Source organism: Nicrophorus vespilloides, unplaced genomic scaffold, assembly GCF_001412225.1.
Source record: "Nicrophorus vespilloides isolate i.1.1-1 unplaced genomic scaffold, Nicve_v1.0, whole genome shotgun sequence".
Classification (NCBI taxonomy): Eukaryota; Metazoa; Arthropoda; class Insecta; order Coleoptera; family Silphidae; genus Nicrophorus; species Nicrophorus vespilloides.
The window spans coordinates 101,580-127,964 of NW_017096100.1; the positions used below are offsets into that span (position 1 = coordinate 101,580).

The 26,385-nt window shown below is 34.6% G+C and overlaps 7 protein-coding genes across 10 annotated transcripts; 4 read left to right on the plus strand and 3 right to left on the minus strand.

Moving 5' to 3' along the window:
• Positions 1-435: 435 nt before the first annotated feature.
• Positions 436-10,728, minus strand: LOC108569547 (collagen alpha-1(XI) chain-like). Its single transcript, XM_017931135.1, has 24 exons — positions 10,657-10,728; positions 6,884-6,971; positions 6,532-6,777; positions 6,310-6,469; positions 6,091-6,253; positions 5,609-6,020; positions 5,480-5,553; positions 5,246-5,428; positions 5,116-5,190; positions 4,946-5,056; positions 4,629-4,889; positions 4,377-4,574; positions 4,013-4,318; positions 3,802-3,963; positions 3,497-3,748; positions 3,191-3,442; positions 2,811-3,134; positions 2,375-2,752; positions 2,056-2,325; positions 1,833-1,994; positions 1,335-1,777; positions 1,105-1,280; positions 870-1,054; positions 436-812 (listed from the first exon to the last, which is right to left on the minus strand). The coding sequence occupies exons 2-24, from the start codon at positions 6,957-6,959 to the stop codon at positions 450-452; spliced, it is 5,232 nt and encodes a 1,743-aa protein (XP_017786624.1). The 5' UTR covers positions 6,960-6,971; positions 10,657-10,728; the 3' UTR covers positions 436-449.
• A 2,519-nt stretch (positions 10,729-13,247) lies between these two features.
• Positions 13,248-14,154, plus strand: LOC108569559. Its single transcript, XM_017931147.1, has 3 exons — positions 13,248-13,348; positions 13,401-13,648; positions 13,709-14,154. The coding sequence occupies exons 1-3, from the start codon at positions 13,294-13,296 to the stop codon at positions 13,880-13,882; spliced, it is 477 nt and encodes a 158-aa protein (XP_017786636.1). The 5' UTR covers positions 13,248-13,293; the 3' UTR covers positions 13,883-14,154.
• A 292-nt stretch (positions 14,155-14,446) lies between these two features.
• On the plus strand, positions 14,447-15,228 carry LOC108569557. Its single transcript, XM_017931145.1, has 3 exons — positions 14,447-14,515; positions 14,572-14,810; positions 15,039-15,228. Exons 1-3 carry the CDS (start codon positions 14,470-14,472, stop codon positions 15,204-15,206), a joined length of 453 nt encoding a protein of 150 aa, XP_017786634.1. The 5' UTR covers positions 14,447-14,469; the 3' UTR covers positions 15,207-15,228.
• A 1,672-nt stretch (positions 15,229-16,900) lies between these two features.
• LOC108569590 (NADH-cytochrome b5 reductase 3) lies at positions 16,901-19,805 on the minus strand. 4 transcript variants are annotated; one of them, XM_017931194.1, is made up of 6 exons: positions 19,475-19,805; positions 18,985-19,032; positions 18,726-18,795; positions 18,420-18,667; positions 17,316-17,715; positions 16,901-17,261 (listed from the first exon to the last, which is right to left on the minus strand). In XM_017931194.1, exons 2-6 carry the CDS (start codon positions 19,012-19,014, stop codon positions 17,089-17,091), a joined length of 921 nt encoding a protein of 306 aa, XP_017786683.1. In that variant the 5' UTR covers positions 19,015-19,032; positions 19,475-19,805; the 3' UTR covers positions 16,901-17,088. The 4 variants fall into 4 exon arrangements, with proteins under 4 accessions (XP_017786683.1, XP_017786685.1, XP_017786686.1 ...); XM_017931196.1 differs by lacking the exon at positions 19,475-19,805 and adding an exon at positions 19,255-19,377; XM_017931197.1 differs by lacking the exon at positions 18,985-19,032 and having other exon boundaries at positions 19,475-19,804.
• Positions 19,806-20,698: 893 nt separating this feature from the next.
• LOC108569556 (proteasome subunit alpha type-6-like) lies at positions 20,699-21,634 on the plus strand. The gene has a single exon (XM_017931144.1). The coding sequence runs from the start codon at positions 20,832-20,834 to the stop codon at positions 21,570-21,572; it is 741 nt and encodes a 246-aa protein (XP_017786633.1). The 5' UTR covers positions 20,699-20,831; the 3' UTR covers positions 21,573-21,634.
• A 101-nt stretch (positions 21,635-21,735) lies between these two features.
• On the plus strand, positions 21,736-24,952 carry LOC108569584 (TBC domain-containing protein kinase-like protein). Its single transcript, XM_017931186.1, has 12 exons — positions 21,736-22,015; positions 22,072-22,330; positions 22,385-22,622; positions 22,677-22,948; positions 23,001-23,271; positions 23,326-23,487; positions 23,544-23,721; positions 23,778-23,984; positions 24,039-24,316; positions 24,375-24,505; positions 24,555-24,717; positions 24,772-24,952. Exons 1-12 carry the CDS (start codon positions 21,793-21,795, stop codon positions 24,895-24,897), a joined length of 2,508 nt encoding a protein of 835 aa, XP_017786675.1. The 5' UTR covers positions 21,736-21,792; the 3' UTR covers positions 24,898-24,952.
• On the minus strand, positions 24,937-26,346 carry LOC108569585 (DDRGK domain-containing protein 1). Its single transcript, XM_017931188.1, has 3 exons — positions 26,158-26,346; positions 25,968-26,075; positions 24,937-25,620 (listed from the first exon to the last, which is right to left on the minus strand). The coding sequence occupies exons 1-3, from the start codon at positions 26,246-26,248 to the stop codon at positions 24,968-24,970; spliced, it is 852 nt and encodes a 283-aa protein (XP_017786677.1). The 5' UTR covers positions 26,249-26,346; the 3' UTR covers positions 24,937-24,967.
• Between the last annotated feature and the right edge of the window lie 39 nt (positions 26,347-26,385).

A 26,385-nucleotide genomic window follows, 5' to 3' on the forward strand; every position in this document is an offset into this window, starting at 1 on the left:
CCTCTTCCATTTCCTAATATCTAAACACAATTTTCAGTAGTCTATAGCTTCTGTCACATAATCATATTACAATACAATACTCAATGACAGCTGTTAATGAATAATAGTTGACAAACATTACAAAAGGTAAGTTAATGTATATTATCTTTTTATATGTATAATCTTTGTGTGAATTACTTTAGATTACGCAAATTATAAAAAAATATGTTCATAGTTCTTTTTTACAAATAAAGTATTTACCTACTTGTCAAATAATATTTAAAGTATTTGTTTTAATTTGTTAATGTAACGTTTGGTTAATAAATATAATTATTGAAAGGGTAGAAAATTTGTTCTATATTATTATATATGTAGTTGTCATGCCTGATTGACATCTATGTTACATATAACAAATTGTTATTAAAATATGGTTAAAAACATTTATTTATTGTCTGTTATTGTTCATTCATTTACAAGAAACAAACCGGTCCCACTTGGAACCCGAACGCTTGATTTGGTGATCCGTAATCCGTTGGATAGAAGTCGACCAAAGGCAAATGATTCAATTTTGATGTTCTCACTTCGAAAACTGTTTCGCTTTTGGCTTTACGAGTTTTGCATCCATCGCTTACGATCATTGGTTTTGATGGTCCCGATGCGGAATATACTTGCTCGTTGCTTCCCAACAATTTAATGGACATATCGAAATTGGATAGTTGACTGTTGTACCAAGCGGCGCTGTTCATGCAGGTATAAGTGAAGTTCTGGTAGGCGTTCTGGGATAATAAACGCAGGAAAGTCATTTGCACGGTTCCAATGGATTCGTAGGTAATCTGTAAATCAATAACGTTCAGCGTATTCCAAGAGAAATTTGTGACAATAGGACGCACCTTGAATCCACCTCGAAGATTGGAGTACCAATCATTCTTCTCACTGTCTTTCCTCCATGGAATATTTGGCATGCTCGAGCTGTGAATGTCTGGGAAAATACAAGTGTGACCCTCCGTCGTCATGTTACAGTACACGTAAATTGCATCATCAATCATTCCCAAATTAGGATCAATCCAGTACCATCCTGAAATCAAGAAATTTAATATGTTTTCATTGAAATTATGTACTTGTTACCATTAAGAAACTGTGGATAACCGATGTAAAGATCTCTGCAAGAACGCGCCGGATTTTCCCTTGTTCCCACCGGTTTACGTGTCCTTTCAAGATCTTGCCTCATCGAGTATATAACACTATACATATCCATATACTTGAAGTTTTCATCCTTCAAGTCTTCCATGCTTGATTCGATGCTGCAAAAAATCAATAATTAAACATTTTTTTTGATATTTTTTTTGGCAAAATACTCTTCAAGACTTCTTCGTTTCCTTGATGATTCGTGTCGGAAGAGAATCTCGGGTGGAAGTAGTGGCATTTCAGCAGGAGCGCCTGGTGGTCCCGGTGGACCCAATGGTCCAGATTCACCTTTAACACCGGTGGGACCTTCGGTTCCTTTCAATCCGATAGGTCCTTCCAAACCATGGGGACCCATAGGTCCATCTGATCCCTTCATACCGGTCATACCTACTGGGCCGGTGTTACCCTTCTCACCCACAGGTCCCATTACACCCTGCTCACCCTTTAGACCCCTCTCACCCATGTCTCCCTTCATTCCCGTTAAACCTATTTCTCCCCTATGACCTTTCATGCCTCTTCGACCTCGATCACCTTTGGATCCTCTCGGTCCTGCATCTCCTGTTTTTCCGTTAGCTCCCGCTGGACCTGTACCGCCAGGTGGACCGGCTTCTCCCTGAAAAATATTAATGTAGACTATAACTACTCACAGAAAGAAAACGAATACTTACAGCTGGTCCTGAAGATCCGCGAAGACCTTGCAAACCGATCGGACCGGGCATTCCTTGTGGTCCTGGATTTCCTTGAGATCCCGGAGGACCTGGTAAACCTATCTCTCCTTTGTCGCCAGGCAATCCTGTATTTCCTTGCATACCCGCTGGTCCTTCTTGTCCCTAATAAATTTGATTTAAATTGTAAATATTATTTTGTTTTTTTTTTTATATATATAATTACTGGTTTTCCAGGTGGTCCTGTAGGTCCCATCATTCCTATAGGTCCCGGTAATCCAGGGTTACCAATTTCTCCTGCACGTCCATCGTCACCGTGCTTTCCAGGTTCTCCCTTAGTTCCAACAAGGCCAGGTTCACCCGGTGGTCCAGGAAATCCTTGAGTTCCTGGAGAACCTTTCGGTCCCTCTGGCCCTACACCTCCACGAGGTCCTGGAGAACCTTGTTCACCCGCTTTTCCATCATCTCCCTTTTGTCCTGCTGGACCTCGTTCACCCTAAATTTACCAACTTTACCAAATAATTATCGATTATAATATGTACTACCATTTTTCCATTTTCCCCCGGTATTCCCATAACGCCCGGTGGTCCTGAATCTCCTTTGCTTCCCTGCTGACCCTCAGATCCTGGAGCTCCGCGGGGTCCTTCTTTTCCTGGTATTCCTCTAACACCTGGTTCACCTGGTACACCGGCTGCACCAACAGGACCCTTCAATCCAATATCTCCTACTTCGCCTTTAATTCCCGGCGGGCCAGGAAGACCTTGAGGTCCTGGAGCTCCTGGATTTCCAGCGATTCCCTGTTGCCCATCTTCGCCTTTGCTTCCGTGTCTACCCATTTGTCCTGGTGGTCCCTTTTCACCGGGAGGACCAACTGGCCCCAATTCTCCACGAATACCTTGCGCTCCAGGATTTCCAGGTGGTCCCTTTTATTATTTTATTAAATATATTAATATATAATTTTATTACTTATTATTAACTTACAAATTCTCCTTTACTTCCTTTGAAACCCTTTTCACCAGGTGGTCCGACATCACCTTTATCTCCGTCCTCTCCTGGACTACCAATAGGTCCTGGTGGTCCAGGTAAACCTCTTGCACCTGGGATACCATCTCTTCCTGAAGGTCCTGGCAATCCTTGCTCGCCGCGATCTCCTTTAGATCCAACCGTTCCCGTTGGACCCATCGTTCCTTTTTGTCCCTCAGGTCCTGGAGACCCATCTTTCCCAGCCTCGCCTTGCTGTCCTTTATCTCCAGCAGAACCTGGAGGACCGACTGGTCCAACATCGCCTTTTAGTCCAGGTGCTCCCTATTCATATTATAATATAAATAAACTGATCTACGAATATTATTTATAAATCTTACTGATAATCCAGTCATTCCTCTTTCTCCTGGAAAACCTGGTAATCCAACGCTTCCTGGAATACCTGGTTTTCCTGGGGGTCCTGCTAAACCTGCAGCACCTTCTTTACCCGCTTCTCCGGGAAGTCCTGGTTCTCCCGGTAATCCAGGAATACCTGGAATACCCGATTCTCCCACAGGACCTGGTTCTCCGACCGATCCTTGAGGACCAATAACACCTGCTGGACCTGGTGTTCCTGGTGGCCCATTTTTGCCCTAAAATATGAAACTTTAAGTTCCAATTCTATTTCTTTGTTATAATTTACATACAGATGGACCTCTATCGCCTGGTGGACCTGGCGCACCATCCTTTCCGTTTGCACCAGGTGAACCAGTGTTGCCGGTAAATCCTCGAGCTCCTTCCGGACCAGGTGGACCATGCTCTCCTTGAGGGCCTGGCGGTCCTGGTTGACCTGTATCACCTTTTGGACCTGATTTACCATCAAATCCTCTTCTACCTCTTGATCCTCGATAACCACGTGGACCGATTTCTCCACGCTCACCAGCAATACCATTGTTACCCTAGAATTATCTCTTTGTTAAGTAGAATAATTTAAATACTCAAATATATTTACCCTTTCACCTTTGTCTCCTTGAGGACCAGCCTTACCAGTTGCCCCTTTGTCGCCCTTCTCACCAGGATTTCCGGGATATCCTGCAAAACCGGATATTCCAGTTTTACCCTTTTCTCCAGGAACACCTGGTGGACCAGTTTCGCCTCTCGGACCATCCATTCCCTATTACAATTTTCATTAATAAATTTAAAAAAATATATTTTAAAATTACCTTAGGACCTTCAGGGCCTTCAATTCCCATAGCGCCTTGCATTCCCATTGGACCGATATCACCTTTAAGGCCTATTTCACCTTTTTCTCCATCCATTCCACGATCACCTTTACCACCTTTTTCGCCCATAGGTCCTCTTTTACCTTCATCACCTTTGGCGCCGCGAGCACCGGGGAATCCTATTTGACCATGCTGACCTTGCAAACCTTGATCACCCTTTAATCCTGGTAAACCAGGTGCTCCGTTAAGACCAGGAGGACCGTCTGATCCTGGTAATCCCGGTATTCCGGACTTTCCTTGGGGACCCTAAACCAACATAATATTAGTACTATATACATCCTTGATTGAATTATTTTATTATTACCATAATACCAGGCGGTCCGAGTAGACCTTGAGGACCTGGGGCACCGACTGGACCCGTCGGTCCGGGTTGACCTGGAGCTCCCGGCTGTCCTGCTGGACCTGGGCTACCTTTAATACCCTGCGGACCCTCATTGCCTGGAATACCAGGATTTCCTTGCAATCCGGGAACACCTCTAGGACCCATAAAGCCTCTTGGACCCTACACAATTATTCCATAATTTATATTAAAAATTACCAATAAAAGACATTTTACTATTTCTCCGGGCATTCCTGGCAATCCCTGTGGACCTTCTTCACCCTGTAAACCTTCGTGGCCCGGCAATCCTTGTTCTCCAGGTATACCATGGTTTCCTCTTTCACCTTTATCTCCTGGTAAACCCGGTAAACCAATTAAACCTTGCTCTCCTTTAGCACCAGGAGGACCAGAAACACCACGTTCGCCATCTCTGCCAGGTCTACCTCTCCTTCCTTCCCTTCCGCTGTTACCAATAGGACCTCTTAAACCTCTCGGACCCTGAAAATATTTTAATATAAATATTTTGCAAAGTTCACGAACATTCATTCAGTTACAGGCTCTCCGATATCTCCAGGCTCGCCTTTCAGTCCATCCTGACCTGGAGGACCTTCAGGTCCTGGTACTCCCGTCAATCCCATAGGTCCTTCTATTCCGCGCATAGCCATCTTCAAAAGAGAAGTAACAAACTAATCGCTTAAGATCGCACCACTTGCTAATGCCTTACCATGTGCTGGGACAACATCTGCCTGAAATTTTCAGCCTGACCATCCGGACCTTTTTCATTTCCTTGATTATTCAACTAAAATAAGCCAATAAAATGTATTTAAACTTCATTTAATGATATAGATTATTACAGGTATCATGAAGACGTGGCCAGGAGGACCGGCAATTCCACCAGATCCTGCAATACCGCTTCTTCCCGTTTCACCCTTCGGACCCATCTGACCCGGAAGTCCAGGTGGTCCGGGATAACCTTGAGGGCCTGGAGGACCTCTGAATACGCTATTGTAATAAGATGTATATAATGTTTCTTCTTCCTAAAATAAACAAATTACTTGAAATTATTACAATCACAATTATCCACAAACCTGAGAATCTTCTCCAGTCGAATTTTTCGTATGCGTCGAATTAACTACATTTACATTAATTTCTTTTATAATACCTACAATACATTAATGAGTAAATCAATATCACTCTATAATTAAATTTAATTTTACCTGTATTTTCGTTAACTGTAACCAACACTGAATTATTTTCACTTCTGGTCTCAAGTTTGCCATCGTCTGGTTCAAGTAGACTTTCCTCTGAACCGCTGAAGGCAAGACCATCTTCTTCATTGCTTAAATCGCTTGCTTCTGCACTGCCTAAAACCTCACCAGCCTCGATCTCGTCTCCACTAACTTTAAAATCGACTCCCAATGAAGAACCCCCAAGTGAACTTGAACTCGAAACAAAGTTAATGCGCGAATTCAATAGCTCGCCTTCATCGACGCTTCCGGAAGATCCGAATTCCAGAGCTTCGTTCACCTGAAAACCAGAAACGTATCCGCTGCAGTCCAGAGCGTGTTTAGTGCACAGCTCGTACGATTCATCAGGGGTCGAGGCGATTTTCAGCAGTTGCAGATCTCCCTGAAAACCTCATAAAATTTAGATAAAAATTATCGATAAATAATAAATAAATAAATAAATAAGTAAGTACGTTGTAGAAACTCTCGCTTTCAAGGTCGTATCCAATACTGGTAATTCCCGATGAGCTTATCCGTGACCTGGGTGACCTATTGAGAGGTTTAGTCACAATTTCTTTACAATCTAAAATTAACGTAATGGAATTCCCTTTAATGCTGAACGCAATGCGATGCCATCTAATAAAAAAAGGATTAGATTAACTTATAGTTGTAGATATTTTGTATTTTCTTACAATCCATCGTCAATAGAAGCGCCAAACGTGATAAGCACATCGTCATCTTCAGATTCGTCTTCAACATCTTCATAGTAGAAGTATATGTTTTTACCAATGGTGATTTGCAATTGCTCATCTCCATCTTCGTTGTAGACGATCAAAGCGCTGGATGTAACTCCTAAATACATAATTTCAAATTTAATATGTTTCTACAATATTGAAACTATATTTAAAACTTACCAGGTTTGGTCCTTGCCACCATGAGGATGGAAAAGTTCTGAGGAAAGCCTTTGGGAAAGTACGAAGCCGTGCTAAGCATAATCTGAGATTGCTTGTTGAAATTGTAGGCCCAATCGGATCTAGTCAAGTTATTCAGCGTTGTATCATTTTCGAGATGGGTCAGACAACGACCCGGAAATTTGGTGATGCCTTGTGGTTCGTTGAACAGGTCAGCCTCTTCCACCAGATCGATGATTTCCGGCTCCTCTATATACCCAAACAACCACAATATGGAAGGATGATGAACAGTTAAAAAGAAAAAAAGACAGGAATTAGATCTTGCGAACGCGTTGATGTGTCGGAGGTGGCTTACGTGCGTCGGAGCCCTGCGGGAAATTGCATATTAAGAATGGAATGAGCCATACTGCCGTTGGCTTCCAGAGCCGCATTTCAGGAACTTTCTGTAGGAAAATGCAAAAACGTAGTTAGCGTAATTGCGAATTGGTTGCGCAACTCGCGACAATAACCATAAGCTCATTTTGCTTACGTCTCAAACTGCCCCATAAAACGGAGTCGTTGACACCATTTCATTTACATTTCGCAATTACATCATCGCAATAAATGGAACACAGATCAGATCACCATTTAATAATAATAATACTCTCATATACATAATATAGGTACATGCCTTTATTTTCTCGAATCTAACAACAAATAACGTTTTAAAAACTTATTTTAATATATGTTTTTAATATCTACAATAAAATAAACAATTTTCATCGGAAATTTCCATTAACACTTTTTGCAATATTCTATTGAGTTTTTACATTTTCATTATACTTTTTATCATTTAATATCTGAAATATACTGAAAGATTACAAAGCTTGAAATAAAATATAAAAAAATATATTACATTAATAATAACATATACTTAATTAAATGATAATGAATTATTAAATTATAATAACAAATCATGAATTCAAACTTGAATAAAAAAAAGATCAATTTACTTTTAGAATTTTAATATGTTTTGCAGTGCGCTGTATAATTTCTTTTTTTGTATAATTTTTCGGTGCTTCAGAATTGGTGGGAATTGAAACGAGTGGCAATAAATCGTAATAGGGTCGAATGTGGATTGCATTCTATCCAACGGAACGAGAGTGATGTAATTGCGTAACTGAACAATGCAATGCAATTGATGAGCCTCGCACATAAATGGAACGGCCTCATGCACTTATTTATCATAGCCAACGCACTCATGGACATACACGCATTGGTCTTAACTCGACCACTAATTTTTACATTCCATTCATATTACGAAAATTAGGTCTTATCATTGTTCTTAATTTAACTACGCACACTAAAAGATAATTCAATGAAAGGCGCCACCATTCCAGTTTTTTTGTATATACAACTTGAAACATTATAATTCGAATAATTATGACATAATTGAAATTAACATAGCAAAATGAATAAGTAATTATTTTCATACCATTACTTTTATTTATCATAGTCAATGTTCAAAATTATAATTTAAACAAACTTTAATAATCTAATTACAAAATTCATGACACCATTAAATAATCTCAACATAGAAATTGACATATGTCAAAGTGACGTATGATTACGTCATTTTGACATATGTCAATTTATATTTTCTAAAAAAGTTTTTTTATAATTTGATAATGTTGATGATGATTTAATTTACTATAAATTAAGTTCTTTTCACAACACTACACTAGTTCGTCCCAAATCGCAGTATTAATCCAATGTTCTCTTTTTATTTCAAATTGTTCCTCTCTATAATTAATTAATTTGCTACAAAGTATAATTATTTATGTGTTGCTTCGTTCGTGTTTAATATGTTATTTATGTGTTTCTACATCTAATTTGACACATTTTATAAAAAAAAACTGTTATGATATGAATCATTTTATAAAATGATAAAAATATTTCAAATTTTTAAACAGATTTTCCAAATTGTACTTTTTATGTTTGAGTTATTACATATCAAAAATTTTAAATTATTTGCTTTGACGTCATCTATGCGAAAAGCTACAATAAATACATATTGGGATCTTGTTATATATTAATATAGATCAATTAATATTGTTGTAACTCATAGTTTCAAACATTTTAACTTATGACAATAAATTCTAATAGGAGTAATATATATTCATTGGTCAAACCGAAGTGCCAATACAATGGAGAAATATATTGTAAACATTCATGTTATATAAAAATATTCAAGTTTTCATTTTGTTATTTCGTAGATTTTAATTTAAATATGTATGTTTGAATTATTTATGTAATTAAAAGAAAATAAATTATTTATTTATTATAAAAGTTTTATAAAATAAATTGAAATTCAATAAATTATTTCTAGATTTACATACATTTTTCGGCCCTCATATTTTTAAGTTTTAATTTCCTTTTTAACAGTTCTCAAAAAAAGTCATACTAATTTAGTTAAAAAAATACGAAATTAAAAATCATCTTAATTTCAATTAATTTTGTCCACTCTCAGTTATGTTTGAAACAAGATATGTTTATATCAATTTTCAATAAATTATTCCCTAGATTTATTTCTTGGTCTATAAGACGCACCTTTTTTACATAGAAAAATGGACTCAAAAGTTATTTTTTCAATAAATCGTCTCTAAATTGAGGTACGTCTTTTAGTACAAAACATATTTCACGCCACTGAAGGTAGTATGATTTTTTGTACAATTCATTTGAATTACTTTTATAAATCTTTAAATTTTTTATTCTAAAATTAGAAAAAAATGAGTGTAAAACAAAAAAAAACTCATATAACATGAAGTGCAAACTAAGTGTGATCAATTATACAAAACAATATAGAAACAGAGCAGCAGAAAGATATTTCGGTCCAACAGAGAAAATGGTTTGAGAATGGAGAAAACAAGAGGAACAATTAAAATTGCTAAGTAAAAACAAGAAAACATTTTGTTGCAATTAGAAAAATGGACACATATTTTGTGTGCGTCTTATGGTCCGAACGTAACATTTCTTTAAAAAATCAATAAATCGTCTCTAAATTTGATATTTAATATAAATTTATTCTTAAATCTATAAATATTATGAAAACTGAAAATTGATGACATACTTAAATCAATATACATTTGATTAATTTACATAAATTTTCTTGTATAAAACATGAATTTAATTCAATCATTCGAGGAACAAAAGAGGTGTAACGAGAAATTCAAAATGTCAAAATTAAATACTTGCTTTTTGTATAATACCACTAGGAGACAGAGGCTTTAATAATATAATAATTAAACCAGTTTATAACTATTATACAAACAATTATTCATAATTTCCGTGAATTTCCGTATGTCGCAAATATTTGCTAATGAGTTTCAATGTGGGCGTCGAAAATAATGATGATATTCCATAATTATTATATGCATAGATTATTTATCCGTCATATTTAATGCTTCCACTAACAGCCATTTTATTTATGGACGGCAATTATATAACTCGAGATGTACTCGCAGTAAATCTTTAATAAATTCTAATTCACTATGTAAAGTTCAATTAACAAATGTATTTATGTAGGTTAGTCTTTCATTACGACCATTTACATTCGCGCCAATCGACGGTACAATAATAGCAATATCTTCATCATAATCAAAACATCATCAATTCTAAATTGTTCAAAATCAGATTTTTTTAGTTTTTATTATTTGAAACAGGACTAATCGATGAACTAAATACAATAGAGCATAAAGAGATTTGACTTCATAAAAGAATGAAACGATGATTTATATACAAAAAAATGTGTTAGTGAATCCGGACAAATGGATGCCGCAGAAGCCGCAGAAGCCGCACTATACGAGGTATTTGATATACAAGCATTAGTAGAGATAATATTTTTTTTATAAGCTTTTTCACTTAGCTTATGTGAATATTTGAAGTATTAAGACTTGTTGCTTTAGAAAATTGGTCAATGTTTTATCAAAGTTTCAAACTTTCAAATTTCATTAAATTATTATTTATTAATTGAAAAAAGATAAGATTTTGAAATTTAAGTTAAGTTTACATTACAATATATTTTTTTTCCTTAAATTATTGATTTCAATCTTTGTATGAATGTTTGGTGGTAAAAATGTAAATACTTACATAAACGTTTGAATGTATCTATACTGTATTTCTCTTATAAGCAATCACATATCACTTAACTATTGTGTATGCTACTTGTGATTTTTTGGCTAGGATACGACCCGCTTAGTGTCGGTGGTGGAAATGAATTAGAAGTGCGTTCAGTGGTGATGAGTCCGAGAACAAGACAAGTTTTATTAATGGGTTCACCACATGTGCGTTTTGGTGTGCGTGTTTTGTAATGATTTTTGAGACCCATTTACAGATGGGAATTAATTTTAGTTTGATCGCTCGCATGGGGACCGGCGTTTTGCATTATTACATTTCGACATCCACTCCTAATCGATCTAGCAACTCCGGCTGGACACGATAAATCACATCGCGAGATTGGTTGGACTAGCGCGAAATATCTCATAATATAATATCCCGGAGCTCATTTGAACAGTTCACCAATCTTGATTGGAATTCCAATCCGAAAGATAATCACGTAATCGGTGTGCTTTAATACAGAATTAACAATAATAGACTTATTTAGTCTATGATATAATAATATTTAATTATTATATAAATTTGGAAAAACAACCACAAAATAATAAAAATCTATTCCTTTGTAAAATATTATGTAATTATTTTATTTCTTACATGATTAAAAATGTATGATTTAGAGTAATGGTTTATTTCCCGCACTGTTTAAAACCGTACTAATTGAGGACTTTAGAAGCGCATAAAAATAAACAGCACAAAAAGCGACTTTGCTGTATGGAAGGAAATATTTTGTTTATAATTTATTTGTATTTTATTTTGCTCAAATAAAAATTTTTTGTAAAATTTTCAAACTGTACTATAAGAAATCCGCACTGATTGAAGCCGCATAAAGTCAGGTATTGCTATATACTTCAAATTGTATTTAAATACATTTGAATAGACCAGATCAAGAAGGATCAAATTAATAAAGTGTACACATTGATACAAGTGATAGTATAAATTTATTTCGTCGTTTCCAATACAAGTAAAAAGCCATTAGGAACAACAATTAATATAAAAATATATAAATCTGCATTTTGTTATATATTAGATGCTTTCCTAATTGATAATTCATAAAACGAATGTAAATAAATTTATAATTATTAACCTTTCGTTGACCTGTGTTTATAAGTAAATTTGCATATACATTAACCAGAATACGACAAAGATCATCACCATGAAGATGTCAAATTGTATATTCATTCTGTGCCTTTGTTTGGTAGCTGCCTATGGTAAGTCTATGAAGACCGAAGGAGAATGCCTAAATCAGCGATAACACTTGTTTGTCAGCGCTTCCGAGTTTGATAGACTCCAAAGTACATAAGGATACTCGTTGCCTTTGCTATGCAGTTACCGGATGTTACTACTTGACTAATTGCGCCGTAATTTTCCGTAAACTACGAACATTGGCAAAAGGCCGAAAACCCTGTTGTTTCCGTGGATCAGGTTCCAGATCAGAATGCCTACAAAGCCTGTATACTTAACAACAATTGCATTCTGAATACGATTAACAACTACATGCAAGCCCAAAGCGAAATGTTACAGGAAATCTTTTTCATACAATCGTATATAATGTATAAATAAAATATGCATTTCAGGACTGCAACTGTTCAATGCTGAAGACATGTTGGCAATTCACATCGACGCTAGCCATGACATAACTGATTCAAGAATTAGGTAAAAGACAGTAGAGATACAGTAATTGCACCAAAGGAAGTATGAATATGCCAACTACAAACTGTTTACCAGATGCCGTTTAAAACAACATTGAAAACATACCGATGATAAGACAAAGGTTACAAAAAGTAATTTGAATTGATTATTAAAGTATTCAACCAAAATGTAGTAAAAAAATTGAAAACAATAAAAAGGATAAGAAAAACGTATTAGACTGAAATAGTTTATATTGCGTTAAAATTTTAATAGTCGCGAAATGACTGCTGCCATCATGTGTCAAAGCGAAGAACTGGCAACAAGAAGTTGCACACCGAAAAAGATAGGTTCAGAAATGCTGGTTTAGTTGTCCCTCGTCATTATATCAAAAAGAGATTTATACAATCAAGTATAAACTGATCATTTATGTGTAATTATGTTTAATAACTTTTTTTTATAATTTATTTTAATTTTGCTCAATTAAAATTTTCTTTGTTTAGAAATTTTCAAACTGTACTATAAGGAATTGGCACTGATTGAAACCGCACTATATGAAGTATTGCTGTATACTTAAAATTGTACTTAAATACATTTGAAAGAAACAGATAAAAATGCTCAAATTATTTGGCACGTGCATGAATTATCTTTATAATTGTAGCTAGATAAATCTGATTATTTGAGGAAGCCTTACAAGATGTCTTATATCCATGTTATCAAACTATGATAGTATAATTACATTTCGTTGTTTCCAATACATAAGTAAGTAGCAATTGGAAACAACAATTGTATTAAAAATGTAAATCTGCATTTTTTAATATATCAGATACTTTATACTCTCCTATTTGAATGTCTTATTGATAAATGTATTTCAAATATTATATATAGCGAATAAAATTATTTATCAATGTTAACCTTTGATTGACCTGTGTATATAAGTAAAGTCGCATATACATTAATCAGAGTACTACAAAGATCATCACCATGAAGACGTCGAATTGTATATTAATTCTATGCCTATGTTTGGTAGCTGCCTATGGTAAGTGCATGAAGACCGAACGAGAATTCCTGCGTTAACACTTATTTGTTAGCTCTTCCGAGTTTGATAGACACCCAAGTGCACAAGGATATTCGTTGCCTTTGCCATGCAGTTTCCGGATGTTACTTTTTGACTAACTGCGCCAAATACTCCGTAAACTACGAATATTGGCAAAAGGCCGGAAGCCCGGTTCTTTCCGTGGATCAGATTCCCGATCAGAAAGCCTACAGAGCCTGCATACTTAACAATAATTGCGTTCTGAATACAATTAACAACTACGTGCAAGCCCAAGGCGAAATGGTATAGGAATTCTTCATTCATCTTATATAATATATATATATATATAAATACTCATTTCAGGACTGCAACTGTGACGGGGACTTCAATGCTGAAGACATGTTGGCCATCCACTTCGGCGCTTGCCAAAATATGTCCCTGATTCCAGAATTGGCTAGAAGACAGTGGAGATACAACAATTGCGCTAAAGAAAAAATGGATATGCCAACTGGAAGCTGTATACCTGATGCCGTTTAAACTAACATCTTAAGAACATTATTTTTATACAAATATTTCATCGATAAAAAAATATAATTTCAATTGATTATTATAAAATAAAAAGGATCCGAAAAATGAATTAGACTGAAATGTTAAAGAATCGAGAAATGACAGCTGTCATCATATGCCAAAGCGGTGAAAAGTAAATTTCTTGTAGTACGACTACAAAAGGGTTTACAAACGTTGGATAAATATTTCTCATCATTATATAAATATGTACAAAAATATATCAGATCAACTTTATAATTTAACAGTTTGTTTTCTTTCATTAGTTGTAATTTTTGATATATTTAGATGTAGAAAGTCGTGTTTAAATCATACTAAATAATTGGAGTATCATTAGTAACTATTGTCAAAAAAACTTTTAATTTAAAATTAAAAATAGAATTTGATTTAAAAAATAATACGAAGAGAATTTAAAAACTTTGACGAAAATTCATATTCGTTTCTGATACAATAAACAACATTTCCTTGACCTTTAACTTTTATTGATAAGAAGCTGTGTATCAAGACAGATTTATTTATAAATGAATATTAGTTGATGAAAAATACTATAGTGCGCAACAATGAAACTCGCTACGTTTTTAGTGCTTATTTTAATAACAACACAGGGTATTTATAGAAAAAGAAACACAAATATGAAATAAATTTAAGTCTTTTCTTTACAGTTGACTTAACAATATACAATTTTCGCAGTTGCATCAAATGCATATGCCACTCCGTGAGTTTGTGCTACCTCATGAAGAATTGTGCGAAGTTCTCAATAACATTTGATTATTGGAGGGCTGCAGATTCTCCACATATCGGTGCACACACAACCGATAGAGAAGCTTTCGAATTATGCCAAAACAATGACGACTGTATCTACGAAACCATTGAAAATTATATAATTAATGTTGGACAACACGTAAGTTCCTCAATATTAACTCATATTTATTATAATTGCATATCTGCTGAACGTAAGACAAATAAACAAAACGTAAATTTGTATTAAAAAAAAAATTGAATATCTGAAAAATCCAATTAAATATGATAACAAGAACCAATCTAAGAATGCACTTTCGTTTTAGACTTTAGTTTTAGTCATAATTTTAAAAATTATATTGATTTGTATAATTATTTTCTGTGTGTTTAGGATTGCAATTGTGATGGAGTAATTGACTGCAATGATTTTCTATTTCTGCATTACGGTAAATGCAGAAATCCCAGCGATATACCCAATTTCGAATTAAAGAAAAAATATTACATGGAATGTATGCAGATAAAACAACCAATCATGTATTGTGACGCAGAAGAAATTTAAACGATAAATATGTTACACGTAACTGTCTGCCTGACGTTTATTGCATGCGCATCATAATATATATTACAGCAAAAATCCAGGCATCATGGATATTTACGAGCCACGTCCAAACTTTTGCATTTTCTGCACACAAAAAAAACACAAGTTTATTAATATTACTGATTCGTTGAGAAAATAACTGAACATAATCCGTTTATGTAATACCGGTGAACGAAAAAGTGTAGATGAACGGAGAGAGCTGATGCAGTTAGGTAATGCTCTTACGTGAAACGGAGTGTAGTAAAGTGGAATTACTTTGATGTGACTAATGGCGATGTTAGTGGTTAGTTCGGTTTAGTTATCCCTCTCTGAGGAGAAACGTGTATGTAACATTTTACTCTGAAAGCTTGCTACGTTAAACCGACATGCGGACAACGACTGCACTTTTTAAGATACACAAAGAACAACAACGAATAATTTGGTTTTATTAAGCTTTTAGTAAAATTTGCATTAACCCAATGGATATTTCTTATTAATGTATCATTTACTAAGCACATAGTTCAACAATTTTCCAAAATCATTTTTAAACAAATACAGAAACCTTTAAAAGATTTCAAACTTGTAACTGAATTCAATAACATAGTTGAAGATCATATGATAGAGCTAATAAATAATATAATTTTGTCAAACAATTAATAAATAAATTCTGTACTGCATAAAAATTCAATATAAAACTGAAGAAAATGATGAACTTAAAAATCGATGGTGGATGCGACGGTGAAAATGAAATACAAAAAAATATGCATATTAATATCTCAAGAAAAGCACAAAATACACATTTTATGTTCAAATACTTAAATTTAAACATAATTTTTCATACAGCAAAAAATATAAACTTTATAATACGGTTAAATAATGCATGCAACCAACCTTACTTCAAAGTAAATCTGATACGAAAGGTTGTTGGTTCGATTCCCAAAACCCAACAAAAATTTTGTGGGGGCCGAAAGGGGTAGAGATATGGCCAAAGAGAAAACAAATCCTAATTTGACTTGAACTTAAATGTGACACTGAAGAACTATTTTCTTTAATGCACAAAATTTGTATAATTTATAGAGATTTCAAGAGTGTTAAACTTTCTACTTAAAGACTAATATATATTAAGTAATAAGAAAGAAATCTGTATTTATTAACGGAAAATAGCCCTTTATAACAGTTGATCAGTTATTATATTATACTAAGTTTTATGTTTTATTTGTTTATATATGACTGTTATAATAATTATATATTTATATTATGAACCATTTTATAAATATTTTTAAGTCTCTCGTTTTGATATTAGCGCTGTTAAGTCAAGTGCTCATGCCATTAGGTAATTCTAATTCTAAAATAAACAAAGTGTTCAGTGAAAATTTCAGGATTTACGAAGCATTCCATTGCATTATAAGTTTGGGAAAAGCAAAATAATTCAAACATAGCATTAATAATTGCACTTCACAGTTAATAAAATTATAAATAATATTGAAATGCACCAGTAAACTAAAGGTAAGTACTAGTGATAATATTAAGCAATTTTATTGTATTATCATCGTTATCATTTGAAGCACTTTAATAGACCTTATATTAAATGTAAATAAATAATAGCAAAATATTTTATGTAATGCAACATTCTGCTGTAGCTTAAAGGAAAATAAAAAATAAGATTTACAACCAACTTTCAATAAAATTAATATACTTTTAGTAAAAACCAAAAAAAATAACAATAAAATGCATCAAAAGTCTTTTAAAAAAAGGTGTGTACATTCTGACAATACTATTATTGCTATATAATCGATCGCAATGCCGATTTTGCTCCGTGTGGTGTACGTGTAATAGTGTATAACATTCCAAATGGGACATAATTTTAATAGGCGAAGCAAAGATCCTTGGAGTGTCCCAATTTGTCTAAGTTCGGAAGGCAAGCATAGTTGATCATCGGCGGTGGACCGCAGAGGACGACCAAAGTATCAGGTGATGGTGGGAACAGATGGTCTTTGATCATTTCCTCGTTCACGAATCCAGAGCTATACTTCCATCCTAAAAGTACAAGAAATTAACATTTTTATTCAAATGTTATAATTTATAACTTACCTTCTGGAGGAGTGTCCAAAGTGTACCACAGTTTGAATTGGTCGGGATGTTCCTTGGCTGCCGTCTCGAGTTCCTTACGCACAAGAATATCCTTCTCGGTTTGATTGGCGAAGAGCAGATTCAGCTGAGTTTTGTCGTTTGGATCCTTTGTGATATGTCTGATCAGTTGAAGCATAGGCGTGATTCCTGTACCACCGGCAATCATTGATACACGTTTCACGGTTATGATTTGTGGTGGGTCTTTCCTCAGCTTCTTCACCGAGAACTTGCCGTTACTCAAATACTGCAACCTACCGGATGGACCTCTCACGTCGATCGTATCACCGATCTTAAGGTTCTCAAGATGCTGAGACATTTTTCCGCCCTCTGGGAATTTCGGGTGGACATTCTTGAAGTATACCTTGAAAGAAAATAATATTTAGATTATAGTTATAGAACATTTCCATAAATGTGTCTATTTTTAAATGTACACAGAAACAGTAAAATACAAAAATAAGTTTATTCGAAAGAATGCGATTGGTAAAATAAGTAAACTATTATTATATACAATTGACGTCATCATACGTAGTGCCAAAAGAAACTATTGAATAAAGCGATAAAACGGGAGGATAAGCGCATTTGCAAACGAAGAAATGCTTGAATATATTCAGAGTTCTAACGTTTTGCGTCATCATCACCGAAAACTCACTAAAAGCTCTATAAATAGAAATAAATTAGATGCAAGAATCTATTCTATCTATACTTTAATGTATGATTTCTAAAGCTGTATATAAATCTTACTGTTACTGTATAATATAGAAAGAATTTGAGAAATGAGTAAACTTTTGACTTAAAAAAAAAGTTAAAATTGCTTAGAATATCAAATATTTTCGTAAAACCTTAATATTTGCTATAAAATAGTATAATATACTCAACTTTACAATGTAAAGTACATTACAAATCACTTTCTTAATTACTCACTGCATGAAATTCTAGTGTCGTTTCGGTAATTACCTTCATGACGTAAATGCATATCATCTTGTTATGATTTTCAGTAATTTACATTAAATTAATTAACTCCAGAAATGCGCATTAATTAAAATAATAATAATAATAAAATAATACCTTGATAACTAAATCAACATATCCAGCTTCCTCATCAGATGACACAGGAGTGTATGACCTAATGATTAAGTCATTATCAATCTTGGCTGATAGATGGATGTGCTGCCCGACAGGCAAACCAAGCACATGCTTCTCACTTGGCAACCCGAATCTGAACCTCCTTGTATCATGACTGATCTCCTCCCTCTCAATCAATGGCAGTGAATATTTCGCTTGAGGGTCAAGCAAAGTCACCAACTTCTTTTTACCTTTAAAAATAACAATTTATCATTGCCTGTTCCAATAAACATGACTCATTAATATTACCTTTCTTTGAAATGTGGTATAACACAATACTGGTTAAAACCACTCCAACACCAACAGCAACAGCCAAAATCTAAATAAAATAAAACAATAATTAAAGTACGAAGCAATATAACATGATTATAAAAAATATATATATAAAAAGTAGAAAAAAACGGGGTCAAGTGTGTAACAAAAACAATTCATTCCATGTTATGTTGTGTAACCAAAAAAAAAACAAAACAAAATTGTTACTAAAGAGCTGTTTAATATAATTGTTTACCAGCTTATTCTGACTTCTTAATGTATCCATTTTTTGTAGTATTAATTACTGAAACATCAATTGCACAAGAAATTAATATTTTCATAAATCAGTGATTTATCAATTACACAAATGCAATGTTTTAAATGAGTTAAATGAGCATTATATATTAAGTGGGGTCAAAGATTCTTTAATGAACTGTATAAAAACAATTGATTTTAATATTAATATCATAACCTACATACAGTCAGGGTCAAATATTATGGAAATTCAACGTTTATATAAACTCACTTGAAACGAATTGGATTGTGTATTCGAATCCATGGTTCACCGCTAATTGGCACAAATTGAATACGTGCAAGGAGCGAATCAATAGTTTTATTGAAGTCTACGCACTAGAGATCGCTCTCTGCAGTCGTACACTTTCGTATGAGTTCAAAAGGTTACGTAAACAATTTTGAAAGTCATGTAGTAGATGATTACTATTATCAACGATAAACAAGTTACATACCCCACCGAATCGAATCGTCATCGCGAACGCTGCTGCAGCAATGAGTTTACAATATTCGCAGCAAGATAACCTGCTTCGAAAGAACTGGAAATGAGCTTTAAACTAAAGGAATACCGTCGATGTACCTGATTCGCTCTACAATGTTGGTGAAAGGCGCGCTTCTGCGTGGTAAATTCGAAAAAAAAAAAGGAAAAGCTTAGGTGTCCAAAGCCAGATCTAATTAAAATTGTTGGCGCAGCTTCCGCGTGCAGCAGGATAATTGACCTGCCAAAATCTGCCAGGAAAAGAGAATTTTTGGATATTGCATCCGTGACTCAGAGTCCCGGGATCGGAAATTATGTAACCGAAGACATAATTAAGTTGGCCTGCGCGCGACACCGAAGAGAAACGATTTTCCCCACAGTGTTTTCCCCACTCGCAAAGCAAAAGAAAATCAAAGTTAAATATGTTATGAGTTCAAGTCATTCCTATCTTCAACTGCACGCATTGTTTATTTATCTCATTAACGAGTTTTCTTGCATCATTATAATGCCTTTAATGGAATAATTAACTAAAATTTAATATAATCAATGCAAAGGAATATTCTTTCTCCAAAAATCTAATACTAATTCCTGCTTTGCGATCAATAATTCAACAGTATAATCTTATAGCAAGCAATATGATATAATGCTAACTATAATCCTCACTTTGATAATAAGAGTATGAACAGAAAAAAAATACAATTGTATAAGATTTTTCATCTACACTAAAATCACTAATAATACAATTTTATTACTCTTAAAACAGAACATAAATGCGAAGATTATTAATAATAGTCCAGATAATTAACGTAAAAGCATAGAAAAGTAAAATAATCAAGTTTCATGAGAAACTGAATATCAGATGAAAACTGAACCATAGTCCTCCACATTCAGGACTATCTCAGCAAATTATATCTTTTTTGATTTAGTTTTTATTAATAATTAATGATGTATTGTCGAAATTATCAAGTTATAATTGACTATAAGAACAAAGAGCTATGGTTCTTCTGATCATAATTAATGATGTATTAAATTGTTAAAATTAGTATTTTGATATATAGAAGTTAATACAATATGTTGTTGGGAGGTAATCCTATAGTATTTACGTAACAAAAAGATAGAAATATGAATTAAATGAACTAATTGTAAAGATGGAAGAAGAATTGAACTTTAGCTCCATCTATATACGTTACTTAAAACTTAAAATTGACAGCGGTAGAACTTCACCTGTTATTTTCTTTGACAGTCAACAATTTTTGTAAGTCATCCGCAGTGGACAAAAATTGTTTACCTTTGTAATATCCTATAAGAGTTAGTTATCCTCAACAGAAGAAAACATGTCGCGCGGAAGCAGTGCAGGTTTCGATAGACACATAACGATCTTCTCTCCTGAGGGTCGTCTGTATCAGGTGGAGTACGCATTTAAGGCTATCAACCAAGCCGGCCTAACCTCCGTTGCCGTCAAAGGCGAAGACACATCAGTATGTGTAACCCAGAGGAAGATCCCTGACAAGCTTGTCGTTGCCTCCACAATCACCCATCTCTTCCAACTCACAGAAAGTGTGGGTTGCGTGATGACTGGCATGATTGCAGACAGTAAGTCTCAAGTACAGAGAGCTCGCTACCAGGCAGCCCAATTCAAATACAAGTTTGGATATGAAATGCCCATGGAAACACTCTGCAGGAAGGTAGCTGATATTGCTCAAGTCTACACTCAGAATGCTGAGATGAGACCACTTGGTTGCTCTATGATCTTGATTGGTTATGATTCTGAAACTGGTCCAACAATCTTCAAAACTGACCCAGCTGGTTACTACTGTGGATACAGAGCTGTTAGTGTTGGAGCCAAACAAACTGAGGCCAACAGCTATTTGGAGAAGAAGCTTAAGAAAAAGCAGGACTTGAAACATGACGATGTCATCCAATTAGCCATCAGTTGTCTGTCCAGTGTCCTTTCTGTGGACTTCAAACCAACAGAAATTGAAATTGGGGTGGTCACTAAGGATGAGCCTAAGTTCAGAAAACTTACTGAGAATGAAATTGACAGACATCTTACTGCACTTGCTGAGAAGGATTAAAATGTTAAACATTAATGTAATTTAAGAAGATAATTTACAAAATAAACTTTTTTTTAATATTATATGTATTTGGAATTGTATTTTAATAATATTTAAAATGAATAAAGAACTTACTGAGGAAACTTACTTGATTCATTTAGTATAGTTGGTTGCCTATCTAGTTTATTTTGTGCGATCATTTGGTGGGTGTTTCGTTAATGGCTCTTCACACTCATCAAAAATGTACAACAAAGAAGAAACACTCAGGAAACTATTGAAACAGGATGAGTACAATTTTGGTGCTATAACGTTCTTTGCTAAGCTTCATAAAGGGGACACTTGTGGAAGCAATGGTCTACCATTAACTCCCAATTCCATCATTATTTATGGGCAGGCACAATCATTGAAAACGTTTACCAGCCCATATTTATGCCAGTATTTAGATATAATACGTGGAAAACATGGTGAGTTTCATAAAACCTAGCAATTATATTAATTAAAATTAATTTCCTTTTTTTAGAACGAACTGTTGTTGTCTCACAATATTGTGGAAAACCTCTATCAGAGAGCATTGGAAAGTCTCAATTTCAAGTGAATGATATTAAAAGAATTGCTTTCCAAATCATTACTGCTTTGGATATATTACATAAGAAGGATATAGTTCACAGAAATTTAAGCACTGAGAATATTCTACTTCAACACGATGGAAATATTAAACTGTTCAATTATGGTTTATACCATATGACTTGTAATGGAAAATTGGTTTCTTTTCCAATTTTGTTAGTAATATGCAGATGTATGCAATTGAATTCTTAAAATCATCTAAATTTTAGACAACTGATATATACTGCACCAGAAGTGTATTTGGCTGGACCAAATGCTACAAAATCATCATGCAGATCAGATATTTGGTCTTTGGGGATGATTTTAGTGGAATTAGTTTTGGATCAACCACTGTGGGCTAACTTGAAACTTGGACAGAGAATTCGTAAGGTTTTGAGTATGATCCACTCTAATACTTCAGTGTTTGAGAGAATAGCCAGAGAACACAATTGCTTTGAAGTTTATGAGGTTTAAGGTATATTATATATAGAAATTTCTAAAGTAACAAGTGGTATTTTTAAGAATTTGGATGGTGGATTAAAGGAATTTATTGAAAACTGTTTGACTGTAATGACAAAGGACAGGCCACATTCTAAGGATCTAGTAAATAAGAACATATTCAACGAATTTTCCGCAGCAAACCAACAACCTCGAAGTAAAGTCATTAAAGAATTTAAGACTTTTACTATTGCAGACTTTTATCATTGGTGGCAATTGGCTGGAGGCGATGTCTTGCAAGAACTTAAAAAGCAAGGTTTAATTCGATCCAGTCCACCTATTTTATCAATGCCTAGGTATAGTTGTAGATGTTTCAATTAAGATGAAACTAATCACGCATTTATTTAGTTTGGTTTTGTTAGATGGAAGTATTCTAGGACAAGAAAGGAATCCAATGACGCTTTACGATCCTAGAGTAGCTTTGATGCCTTTAGAAGCTTTATACGATAGATTAAAAGATGTTACGGTGACGGAGTTCTATCCGCTGTTTCATTGCAACTCAAAGATCATAAAAAATTCAGAAACTAACAAGTATGACATAGATTTACCGCTAATCATTAGAGAGAAAAATACGGAATATCAATTCCAAAGGATAATCATATTCAGGAGGCTATTGCATGTAAGGTGGTTTGAAGCAAAGTTGCAAATTTCTATATATAATCTCATGTTGTAGTCGTATCCTTATGGAATCGACTTTTTGATTTCTGCAGCGGAAATTGATATACCGCCTTGGTTGAGAGGCGAAATTTGGGCTGCAATTTTAAGAATTAAAGGCGACTATGAAAACGAGTATCTTTTAATCGATAAAGAAACCCCAACCAATACAGATCGACAGGTGAACTGAAAGAATCTAAATTCAGTAAAAATCATATAACAAATTCGATGTTACAGATTGAAGTTGATATTCCTAGATGTCATCAATACAATGAATTTTTATCATCTGCGGAAGGCCACAGGAAACTGAAACGAATCCTGAAAGCTTGGGTACACAAGAACTCGCAATACGTCTATTGGCAGGGTTTGGATTCATTAACCGCGCCGTTTTTGTTCCTTAATTTCAACAACGAAGGTATATTCCTTTATTACTGAAAATCAATGTTATATAATTTTCTGTATATTTTATAGCGTTAGCATTTGCGTGCCTCTCGTCGTTTGTACCAAAATACCTCCACAAATTCTTTTTGAAAGACAACTCTACTGTGATACAAGAATACTTGGCAAAATTCTCCCAACTCATCGCCTTCCACGATCCAGTACTAGCTAATCACCTGTACGAAATCAATTTTATTCCGGAGTTATTCGCCATCCCATGGTTTTTAACGATGTTCTCACGTAACAATTACAAAATACTTTGATGATTCGCAATAAAACAAAATCTACTTTTAGATGTGTTCCCTCTGCATAAGATATTACATCTTTGGGATAAATTGCTGCTTGGAGATTCATCATTTCCTCTCCACATTGGACTTTCCGTTTTGACACAATTAAGGGCTAGATTATTATCGTCCGGCTTCAACGAGTGCATTTTGTTATTCTCTGATCTGCCTGAAGTTGATATAGAGAAATGTGTGAAGCTTTCTTTAGAGACATACAAAAATACACCGAAGAGCATTACAACGAGATTGCACCAAAACGAAGAGTATTACCCAATAACTAAAGATTTTGTAATTATGTCGACATAAATTTTAGTTGAATATTTATTTAAATCAAATTCGTTTGCAGAATATAAGCGACATCTCTACAAGAGAATTGAACAAAGAAAGATGTGCTAGGATAAGTACAACAGACGTAGTCAAGTTAATTAATGATTTGAAGGATAACATAGTGATCGTCGATATTCGCAATCCTACTCAGTAAGTATTCAACAACAATGTTAAATTATTAATGTTGTGTGAATTGCAGATACAACGGCTGCGCATCTGAGAAAAGTATCAATATTCCATTCTCCAGCGTGAAATTCGGAGAAGTTGGAATTGAGAGTTTAGGGCTACACGGAAATATGCTTTGCAATAATACGGAGAAGAACGTGGTTGTTGTTGGATCAGAAGATACAGATCTGACTTTGGTAAGTATTTTGGAAGATTCAAGAATATACAAATACAGTTGAATTTTCTTTTAGTTTCCAAAATTTTTATTGGAATGCAACGTGCATCGAGTGTGCGTGTTGCACGGAGGGTTCGATTCTCTTCTCGCCGCAAAACCATCGATTTCATTCGTCTATCATGATCGCAATAATGTACATTGATGTTCTGTTTTTGTTATTTAATTAAAGAATCAATTTATATAATAATATTATATATACCTAAGAAATTATGTTAATTAACAACCGGCGTTAAATTAATCAATTGGTTACTGTTCTCTGCAAGTTCCTGTATCGACACACGACCTCTCTGTTTAATAAACTTGGCTACGGCCTCCATCTCCGTCTGCGACACGTAGATGAACTTGCCTCTGTCATCGATAACTCCGGTCAATATGTTGTCTTCTTGAAGATCTTTAATCCTGTCGATGACGGCCTGCGTTTTCAACTTGAACTTTGCAGCAATGTCCTCAATGACGACCACCTTCTGGTCGCGAATGTACTTGACGAACTCCTGCAGGAGATTTTCTTCGTTACCAGCTTCGCCTTCTTCGTAACCCTCCTCCTCCACGCTGAACGCAGCCTTCATCTTCAAATACTCTTCATGCTCTCGGCGTTCCTTCTCCTCGCGCATTTTCTTCTCTTCTTCCTCGCGCTTTAATTCTTCAGCCTTTTCTTTGTCTTCGAGCTTCTTACGCTCGTCCTCCGCTTGTTGATCCCTCTTTTTCTTGTCCGCTCTCACGTGCTCCTCGGCCTCCCTCATGGCTTTCTTCTCGGCCTTTGCCTCCATCTTTGCACGCTTTTTAGCACCGATCTTAGCATCGGAAAAATCAGGACCTTCCTCCTCATTCTCTTGGACTTCCTCGTCAGACTCGTGCTGCTGTTGAGCTGTAACACAAACATAATACTTCCTATTATCCTATTCCATAAAATGTTGAATTAGCAATCAAGAACCATGGTAAGGTTTTCAGTTATCCCCAAATTAAATTAATTATTTCTTTATAAAGCTAAAACTAGAGATGTGAGATACTCTTTTTCAATAGATTAAAAAAAAATCTAAGTACAAGATCACAATATAATAAGACCTTTGTATATCTTGTACTTCCTTTCTATCCCACACTCAATACTCCTCTCTTAGAAGTAACATTGTTGTGCAAGTGCCAAATACAAATGGCAAGCAATCAAAATGCTCCTCAGGACTACTGCTGTACTTAATATAATATAAAATTTATTACCATTTGCCCTCAATCTTGCACCACGATTCCTAACCATTTGGGCCCTTCTGGGTGCATCCCCTACCACCCGATTTGGTCTGGGTCTAGGTCTATTTTCAGGTTCAGCATCTGAAAAACATAATTTAAAAATGACATTGAAAGCAACAACTTGACTAAAAATATTGAAAACATATGTCTCCATCATAATTACCTTCTACAGGTATTAATTTGATGAACAAATTCACTGCCATTAATATTAATAAAAGCAGCGCGCTTATCGCAATTAAAACAGAGAGGTCCATGATGTACAAAATAAATAAATAAACTTATGTTCCGAATGTTCCACTATATCTTAAACTTAACCTAATGTGAACAGTTGTTATGACACTTGTATTGTCATGATAAGAATCAATAAGAATTAAGTAAAATTTGTAATGTT

Coding starts and splice junctions, on each gene's coding strand:
- LOC108569547 (XM_017931135.1), bottom strand. CDS start 6,959: ATGCGGCTCTGGAAGCCAACGGCAGTATGGCTCATTCCATTCTTAATA. Junction 3,749..3,801: donor AAGGAGACAAAGGTGAAAGG/GTAAATATATTT, acceptor AGATAATTCTAG/GGTAACAATGGTATTGCTGG. Junction 1,055..1,104: donor TTATCCACAGTTTCTTAATG/GTAACAAGTACA, acceptor TCTTGATTTCAG/GATGGTACTGGATTGATCCT.
- LOC108569559 (XM_017931147.1), top strand. CDS start 13,294: ATGAAGACGTCGAATTGTATATTAATTCTATGCCTATGTTTGGTAGCT. Junction 13,349..13,400: donor ATGTTTGGTAGCTGCCTATG/GTAAGTGCATGA, acceptor CTTATTTGTTAG/CTCTTCCGAGTTTGATAGAC. Junction 13,649..13,708: donor TGCAAGCCCAAGGCGAAATG/GTATAGGAATTC, acceptor TACTCATTTCAG/GACTGCAACTGTGACGGGGA.
- LOC108569557 (XM_017931145.1), top strand. CDS start 14,470: ATGAAACTCGCTACGTTTTTAGTGCTTATTTTAATAACAACACAGG. Junction 14,516..14,571: donor TATTTTAATAACAACACAGG/GTATTTATAGAA, acceptor TTTTCTTTACAG/TTGACTTAACAATATACAAT. Junction 14,811..15,038: donor TAATTAATGTTGGACAACAC/GTAAGTTCCTCA, acceptor CTGTGTGTTTAG/GATTGCAATTGTGATGGAGT.
- LOC108569590 (XM_017931193.1), bottom strand. CDS start 19,287: ATGGATTCGAATACACAATCCAATTCGTTTCAA. Junction 18,796..19,254: donor CACAATCCAATTCGTTTCAA/GTGAGTTTATAT, acceptor TATTTTATTTAG/ATTTTGGCTGTTGCTGTTGG. Junction 17,716..18,419: donor ATGTTGATTTAGTTATCAAG/GTATTATTTTAT, acceptor TTTTCTTTCAAG/GTATACTTCAAGAATGTCCA.
- LOC108569556 (XM_017931144.1), top strand. CDS start 20,832: ATGTCGCGCGGAAGCAGTGCAGGTTTCGATAGACACATAACGATCTTC.
- LOC108569584 (XM_017931186.1), top strand. CDS start 21,793: ATGTACAACAAAGAAGAAACACTCAGGAAACTATTGAAACAGGATGAG. Junction 22,949..23,000: donor CCTATTTTATCAATGCCTAG/GTATAGTTGTAG, acceptor GCATTTATTTAG/TTTGGTTTTGTTAGATGGAA. Junction 24,718..24,771: donor AAGATACAGATCTGACTTTG/GTAAGTATTTTG, acceptor ATTTTCTTTTAG/TTTCCAAAATTTTTATTGGA.
- LOC108569585 (XM_017931188.1), bottom strand. CDS start 26,248: ATGGACCTCTCTGTTTTAATTGCGATAAGCGCGCTGCTTTTATTAATA. Junction 26,076..26,157: donor CAAATTAATACCTGTAGAAG/GTAATTATGATG, acceptor TATGTTTTTCAG/ATGCTGAACCTGAAAATAGA. Junction 25,621..25,967: donor TGCAAGATTGAGGGCAAATG/GTAATAAATTTT, acceptor TTTGTGTTACAG/CTCAACAGCAGCACGAGTCT.